This window comes from Pelmatolapia mariae, linkage group LG16_19, assembly GCF_036321145.2.
Source record: "Pelmatolapia mariae isolate MD_Pm_ZW linkage group LG16_19, Pm_UMD_F_2, whole genome shotgun sequence".
In the NCBI taxonomy this organism is placed as follows: Eukaryota; Metazoa; Chordata; class Actinopteri; order Cichliformes; family Cichlidae; genus Pelmatolapia; species Pelmatolapia mariae.
Window position 1 is genome coordinate 16,229,329 of NC_086241.1, and position 8,869 is coordinate 16,238,197.

An 8,869-nucleotide genomic window follows, 5' to 3' on the forward strand; every position below is an offset into this window, starting at 1 on the left:
ATCAACATGCATCTGCCAGACAAATGATCCACCCTCTCCATGTTCTCTAGACAAATACTCTCCCTCCCTCTCGCTGTCTCTCAGCCTTTTGATTTATCTGTCTGTCTCCACATATCGCCGCGTCTCCACCGGATGCCTTCAGTTTTAGGCAAATTACAGGCTCGACGTAGCGGCAGCAGAGATTTGGAAGGGATAGGAAAGACTCAACTTAACGGAAGGAGTTGCCTCTGTCTGACGCTACCTACGTAATCCTCTTAATGTCAGTGGGAGTAGTTAACAGGATGTACTTCCAAACTACTCATCATCACAATTCCAACAGAATAATCTCCTCAGACATTAAAATCAAGGTGGAAAACGATGCTCAGAGTTCTCTGTGATTTTTCACATGTCGATTGAGTCACTTGGTGTACTTTAGCAAACTTTTCCAAGCACAAAATGTTATTAGGTTGTTATTGTACTAATTTTATTTAGCAAAATTTGCTGGTATTTCACTGATCAAGAGAGAAAAGCCTCCGTGCCTTTCATTTCCATATTTAATCTATTTTTGGCTTTTCTTGTCATTCATCTCTCCCTCAGCGGTCTTTATTCTTTTTTACTTGTCCTTCTTGGTCGGGGTTATAGATTACATGTATTAAGCTTGTGACAAATGATTGACTCCCACAAAGTTCGCAGATTTCTCCTCCTAGCAAGCATTTTTTTCAGGAGTCAAAGTTCCAAAAGTTGCTGTCAGTGGAAATGATTGATTTCAGTGTGAAAAATTGCTTGTAAGTAACAACATCCTCTGCTTGCACTAGTGAAAACAGATGCAGGATCTGCCCCCTTTTTCTGCATTATCTGCGAAGCTTGATCAGTTCGGCTTCTAATTTTAAGCACATGACTGGCTATTAAAGGAATGAGAGAAAGTTCTGGAAATGCTCTTCCACTTTGCATATCTGGTTTGGGTCTTTGTTTGCAACTTAAGAATAATATCTGTTACTGTTTGCGCGTATGTGTGTGCACGTTTGTGTGCATGCTGTCTGGGCTAATGCGTGCGTGCATGTGTGTGAAGAGGCGGTTGAGGTAAAGAGAGGGGTCTGGATTGCACATGCCTCATTTAGACATCAAAGGCCTCTGCTGATGATTTTTCCTTATAATCCATGCCTTTTGGTGCCTCTGCTCTCTCCATCTGAATAAACAAAACCCGAGCGGTTCTCTGTGGTCTGGGAGAAGTCAGGTGATTGTAGCACGTGACTTTGGAAGTAAATCGATACATCTCTAATTTATTCCACTAAAAATCCCTTTTAGCGGCTCTTTTATGTTGTTTCTGAAGAGCGTTCTGATTTTCAAGGGATTTCAAAGTGGTATTTAGAGATGTAATACGTCTCATCTGCTAGTCTTTGAAAATAAAAGAAGTACCTATCTCAAAAAAAAATGAATTCTTTTTATCTCAAGAAGCAAACATGTACAATATGTAAGTCTTTCACCAAGAAGAGCAAACACTGCTTGGCTTTCTTTTGATAGGGAGAAATCAATATTGCATGAAACTTACTGCCTCTGTATTCCCAGTTGGCTATTATTCCTCCCCACCCCAAACAGCAAACGTTACCCACGATCATTTAGCAAACCCTTGGTGTGAGCCGCTGTCTGACCCCTTCCCAGCTCTGCCCGCCCGTGTCCAAGCTGTGCTCCCATGCCAGAAGCCAGTTTGGCAGGCTCCCTGCCTGTAATATATCTGCAGGAGCAGCATTCCTCTGGGGCTGGCCTGGATCAAATGACAATGATTTCCCAAATGGAGGCACAGAGATGGGAGGCCTGACCCATCCTCTGATCTGCTACACGCTCTGATCGCTGCAGGTCAGGATGGATAAATTGTGAGGCTAAACCTCCTGCGAGATCTGCAGGGTTAGATACAGCACCTGAGAGATAAGAACTGCATCCGTAGAAACAGACACATTAATATCTCATCAATGTCAGTAGGAAAAAAAATGTCTTAGTAGAAACTGATAAAATAATAAAGCTGCTGAGAGATTTTGCAACATTTTCCATTAAAAACATCAAAGAGTGCAGTCATTGTTGTGTGACTGTAGGTACTAAACTACAAGGTCATTGTCCTAAATGATACTTTTTTAAAAAAGGGATCTGGACAAAAATCTAGTGGGCCCTTATTTTCCAAATTCGCCACCTCTGCCACATTTCAATAAATTTTTATTGAAAGTTCTACGTCACCATCCTGACAAAGAGGAGCTGTAAAAGAGCGAATTCCAGTGCCAGTACCCTATCCCACAAATCTGAAGTAAGCGATCCCGAGCCACGCTGAATATTTTTCTTCTTTTTGCACAAATGCCACCTCTCAACCAAGTTTCATGAAATCCATCTGAGTAGCTTTTACATAACTTTGCAGAAAAACAGACGAGGTTCCACATTTGGCTCCTGTCTTGATAGTGGTATTTGCAGTAAACACAGCTTGGGTTGTAGGGAATGTAATTTGGAGGTATTTAGTCTTTTAGTTTTAGATCAGTTAATACTTTTCACCTACTGTGACATTTGCTGGGAAAAAAGATATCCTCAAGGGGTTAGAATCTATCCTGACCTGAACACTATTAAAACAAAATTTTCGCTAGCTGTTGAGAGTTGTGGGGGGATCGGCCAACGAACAGATGTTGTCATTCCTCGCAGTGCGACTAAAAGTGATACAGAGTTTTGTTTGTTTCGCAAAGCCGTTTGAAGCTCATGTTTACAGACACCAACTGGTAGAAACTAGTGTTTACATTTATTTATTTATTTAGCAGGATTTATGTTAATTAGCTGCAGCTGAGTAAACTTACTGGCCACAGTTTTCTTTACAGCCAGTCATCGGGTTTAGCTTTCACTTGCTACAGTTCTTGGGACACAGTTAAAGCATCAGCTAAAGAGACGTATTATGCTCATTTCCTACTCTATATTTTTTTTTAAATGTAAAAGAATAACTGACTGAGAATGACTCACGGTTTAAAGTAATCCTTGTTCATCTCATAGTAGGCCTTGGCGTGGCCCCCTTGAGACTTTTTACCTCCCTTTCCCTTCAGCCCAGCTTCTTTCTGATTGGCTGCCCCTCGCGAACAGAAGATTTGAACAGCAGGTGGGTAGGACTGCTGTGCTCACAGCAAGAGCCGCGTGCCTGAGAAGACAATATTGAGGATATTCATAAACAGACATATAAAAGCACGAGTAGAAAAAATAGGGAAAAAAAGAAACAGAGCTTCAAAAGCAGACTGATGTCTGAGCTTTTGGCTCACAGGGATTACTTCTACATACTCTGGCCTCATTATTATCTTTAGCCGTGTTTATAAGGAGTATCCAAAGCTGTAACTGTATATATATATGTACATGTAAAGAAAGAGGAAAGACATAAATCCCCTTTAATTTAATTTCACTTGAGGTTTCTAAATGTTCTTTTTCTGCATTGTCAACATAATCTATGAATCACTCAAGTCATCAGGGAATTGGGTATTGTCCTAATTGCACTATATGCAGGTAAGAGTTTGCATTATTCTTAAATACTTGTGGACGTGCTGTCACAGCTAATGTGTTTTGTTGAAAGCACAGAGTACGCAGTCTGTTTCATAATACGATTTAATTTCAAAAGTCTGTTCAAGGACGTTAGGATTCATTATTTGTGATTGAGGGCTTTGATGCAATTTCAGGGGAATAAAACATTTGCTTATCAAAACCATTTTCTGCATCATTAGCAGAACAACGTCCTACATACCGACATTGTTTAACTGAGACGTAAAGTGTGAACATTTTATTTGTGCTGATTTTTCTCTTCGTTGCAGCATGTCATGCTCTTTCAGGTTTCAAAGGCTAAGCAAGAGCATAATGTCCAATTAATTTTAATGTGAGACTAAAACCTAAGTGCTTCTGATGCATCCAAACCCAGCTGCTTTCTTTTTCCTGAGCTATTTGCCTCGTACATGAGATTTCTTCCAAATATCCTCAAATACTCAGGGGTAACGGGGATTCACACAGCGGACAGTTAGCACCTCTGAGGCATGGGTAGATAAGATTCACGGTAAAAGTTTGCTAATATCTCAAAACTGACAGGAACTTTCTGGGCATTTACAAAGTGTGACTTTAGTAAACCTGTGCTGGTTTGAATAACATCAAGAAAGCCGAGGAAAGATTGAAGGGGTGGCGGGGGATCCTGCTCTTTGATGTATAGGATTGAGATGTGATGAGGTCTGTTCAAAGTGAGTACAAAGTAGTGTTAAGATGGAAAAGGCAAATGCAGCTTTAGTCAAGGTAGAGAAGCAGAGGTAGCAAGACATGATGAAGAAATGTCCTGTCTCACATGAAATGCAGGCAAAGAGGATGAAACGTTGTCAGACATTAAATATAGATGCTTCCTAGTAAAGGTGAGCTTTAAAAACACACTTTTGTAACCAATGAACTTTGAAATGCAAAGCAAGGTTTAGTAAGGAAGAGTAGCCAGCCCTTATTACTGTATTATGTTTGAATATCCACGTTATCACATTTCTAATTGTCTTTGGAAAGCCAATAAGATTTCCCTTTCTGTGGTGCAGTCGGAAGGAACAGCCTTCACACATCTGCAGAGAAGAAATCACTCAGTAAGACAGGATCTGAATGTAGTAATTGCTTTTTATTCCTTTTGACACACTGACCGCAGCTTCCATGTGTCACTCATTTGAGTGGAAAGTGGAAGGGTGAAAATCTACGTCTAGAATCCTGCAGATCTGCTTAGTCAGGCTGTTATTGAAGTGTGCACGGTGAAAATATGTATTTATTGGCCATAAAATAGACGTCACTTCTCTTTAAAACCGCTAAAACTTTTAAATGTTAAATTGCATTCACTTGTGTTTGGGTGGCATAACCATAGACCACATATGGGCATAGCCACAGTGACGTCATCCATTGGTTTATGGACTCCCGCTTGGAAGCCTTGACTTGAGCTTTTTTACCATATTGGAAGCAAGGGGAGGCTCTGACTGAGGAAAAAAAGGGCACTGCACATTCTTACAGCAGTACTTGTCAATTACAAAGTAGCAGTGCTCTAAAACATACTCATCTTTATCGTCTCTTGGAGAACATGAACATCAATTTGTATTCTGTAAGATTGAGACTATAAATTTATCAGATAAGTGTCTACCATTTTCATAGATTAAGTGAAAATTAAGGCCATTTTCCAATAGACTTCCATAAACCAAGATTCCTCTTTTTTACCCAGAGGAGTCGCCCCCTACTGGATATGAGTAAGAATGCAGGTATTACTGCACTGGTTTTACTATGTTGATCTATGGCTAATAACCTCTGATAGATATGACACTGTAGTATCATCACATTTTTCTCCCTGCAGCCATCCTTCGTCTCATCTAACTAGTGTTTTTTCCCAAAATGTCACCCTGTTGGATTCCACTTTATTTTCCAGTCTTTATTACTTTGTTTGAATTTTACCATCACGCAGAGCTCTCTGCCTCTGCCATTAATACTTTGACATTTTCACTAATTTCAGTTGTGGTACACTGGAAATTGCCACCTGACCCTAATAGTGTATATTGTCAAATAGTTAATTAATTCTGTGTAGCTAATCATAAGCCTCTGAATACTCGTGTAATCCAGAAAACTATCAATGCTCCACTGAACAATCCTCCGCTGACTACTACAGCTGCAATTAGTAGATGTATAACTGATCAGCACACTTTTTGATGTTTCCTTTAATAGGTTATTAATATGGAATTGGATAGAAACAGGCAGTTTTGCATTTTGGAGAATTGTTTTCTGGTTATTAAACTACCACACATTTCTGGGTAATAAGCCACAACATTAAACACAATATGTACTCTGTTACCTTTAATCATTCAAAGAAGAATGCTGGAGGCATAAGTCAGCATTAATTCCAGCACTGTGAATAGTATCCTTATGTGTTAAACCATCAACCAATATTACTGTTATATGAGATTAAGGCCACAAGTTAGTATTTAAAATTTTTAATGCACAGATATTAACATTTTATTGTTAGCTGTTCCTGTTGTTACCAATATACTATTACTAACTGATTTTGCCTCATAGTCATACACTTGTTTCCACATTATTACACCCACTTTCTAGCCTCTTAGTACCAATTATGTGATATTAGTTTAGTCTTATAACTACTACTATTAACTACTTGGCATGTGGCTCTTTTGTCCTGGCTAACTCTCCTCACACCCAACCAGTTATGGCAGATGGCTGCCCTTCCCTAAACCTGTTTCTGAGTTTTTCCTTCCCACTGTTGCAAAGTGCTTGCACATAGGGGGCTGTCTGATTGTTGGAGTTTCCTCTGTATTGTAAAGAGTTGAATTGGCTATTACTCTGTATTACTTTGGTTAATAAATGATTATTACCAAGCTAGACTAGAAGGTGCTGCCCAAATGTTTCTCCTCAAACAACAGATACTAAGATTTCTCATCTTGTAAAGATAGTCATTCAATACCCTATAAACTCTTAAGTGCCTAAGATTCCAAATACGTATTTTCCATTTGTTACAATCACACATCCATTGAATATTTGCAATAAGCAGTACTCATTACTGAGTGAAATACAGTTAATGAGATTATCTGCACTTTTAAATGCTGACCTACTTTTTCTGTGCTATCATCCTGCAGAGTTGAGTGATCCAGGACTGTCAGCAACAAATATGAGATCTTTCTTAGCTTAAAACTACTGACGTTATTACCAGGATGAACTCTTCTCTGAGTGTGAAGGTGAACTTTTCATGAATGCACGGTGTCACTTCTGCCTGTTTCTTTTGTAATTCGGCTACTACAAACATCCCCCGCTGTGCACCTGTGATAGATGCGGTTTATGTAATAATAATAAGCTGTTATTGAGTCATCTCATCAATGAAATGACATAATCTCACTTAAGTCAATTTAAAGTGTTTCTGTCACTTTTCCGTCACACACGGGCGCCGATTTAAAAAGAAGTGGAGGGCAGAATCGGTTTACCGCCGCTGTCATCATCGTCGGCATCATGTTGGAGCTTGTTGTTGTTTTTGCCTGGTTGGATCACTGCCCTCGTTTTTCCTCTGTTGCAGGTCCAGTGAAGAAGCTGCAGCAGAGAACTCCTCGCCGGCGGGGCCAGCAGCCCAAGCTGCTCAACAGCCCCGAAGACAGCCTGTACTACAACCAGCTAAATGTGAGTTCAAAGTGCCGATAAAGGCCTTTGTCTGACTTTGGTTCCACATGATAATACAATTAAACCTACCTGTGCCAGACCCTGGAGCCCCACCCCCACGCTTCTCTGCCTCTTGTCTTGAACATGTGCTTATGCTCTTTATCTGTTGCTTTCATGTCAGGATGTCTGCCTTCACGGTGAATAATTGATGTGGTTTATCAAAGCTGAGCAAGATGCATGCTTCATCAGACTCACTTGAGCCCTTTGATCAGAAAAAAATTATGCTGTGACTTCTGATATTATCAGCATCTGCTCGCATTCAACACAAAATCACTTTGAATTAAAAATTAATGACTCTCTGCTCATCTTTTGACTGTGTGCTCTTGGCCCTTTCCTCAGAGAACTCTGGATTACCAGGGGAGCAAGAGGAAGCCGAGAAAACTTGGGTAAATAACTGCTTTCCTACTTACAGCAACTCTAAACAGAGCAGGCCCTTTGTGGAATAGGAGAATCCAGAAATGGAGTTGTTTTCTTATAATGTAAATGGAGAGCCGAAAATAACAGGGTTTTTATGCTCTGCGTCATTGGAGAGGGGGTTACATATTACTGCCTTTGTCATCATGCTAATTTTAACTGTTGAAGGTCTGCACTGTGCCTGTACTGTAATTGACGTTCTATTTCAGAGCAGTATGCTTAAGCAAACACCTCATCTCAGGTGCATCTGCAAATAATACTATTGCAAATGTCTAGCTTTACACAATATTAAACTGAAAAAGGCACCATTCCTCTATCACAGTAATGTATCACCACTATCTTTTTGTCTCCTTAAAAAAATCACAGTCAAATCAAAGTGCTGGATGGAGAAGATGAGTACTACAAATTACTGTCAACTGTGGAGTCGATCCCTGAGGAAGAGCACTCAACCACCGCCCCTACCCACCCTTTCTAGTTGGGCCCCTCGTCAGTCAGAGCTGAACCTTACAACCATGTCAGCCGGTAAGACAGACGCTTCAGACGTGTAGACAGACACTCCAAAGAACATCCTCTGCTTTGGATGTGCTTCGGTATGTGGAGCGAGTAGCAGCGGTGCAGAATAAGCGACCTGCGCGAGCCGTGCCCTCGTCTGCTAATGCAAAGCGATCAGAAGGTGTTTACAGGAGCAATTTGCTCGTCATCAGTGACAGTGTTAGGATAGTTTCCTCCTTCGACGCAGAGTTTGGAACACATAATTCTACTAGATTCTACTAGACTAGACGTACTAGATTTCTACCTCGTGTGCACAATTTTTCCAGTCTTGTTTTTATTATTACGATAACTTTAACTCTAGTAAGTTACACATCCGAGCTTCTGTTATGTGTTTCTACTGCATGGTAAAGAATTTTATTTCTAGAGGCTGAAATCCTGCATTTAATCTACAAATTGCAATAAAAATGGTGCAGAAATTCATAAAAACACACATAAGAGAAGGATAAAGAGGAAGTAACATTGTCCCAAATATCCAAGCTTCACAGGGCTGCATATAGTGATTATTCCTATTATCCATGTAGCTGTTAATTGGTTTATTGATTGATTCTTTAGTCTAAATAGTTTAGTTTTAAAAGAAAGATAAAAGGAAGCACGTCTTATATATCCTCTTATATTCATGACTAGATAAATTATAAGCTCATTAAATGGCCATTGATAATTTTCGGTTGTTTTTCTAATGGTTGAATTGAGCCATCATTTCTCTGTTACAATG

The 8,869-nt window shown here is 39.9% G+C and overlaps 1 protein-coding gene across 1 annotated transcript in view; it reads left to right on the forward strand.

Annotated features, from left to right (window-relative positions):
• myo3b (myosin IIIB) overlaps positions 1 to 8,106 on the forward strand; it is a 68,035-nt gene extending 59,929 nt beyond the window's left edge. The window contains 4 exon segments of the mRNA XM_063497428.1: positions 7,052 to 7,152; positions 7,531 to 7,577; positions 7,972 to 8,065; positions 8,068 to 8,106. Of these exon segments, the coding sequence (XP_063353498.1) occupies positions 7,052 to 7,152; positions 7,531 to 7,577; positions 7,972 to 8,065; positions 8,068 to 8,106 (281 nt within the window).
• The last annotated feature ends 763 nt before the right edge of the window (positions 8,107 to 8,869 follow it).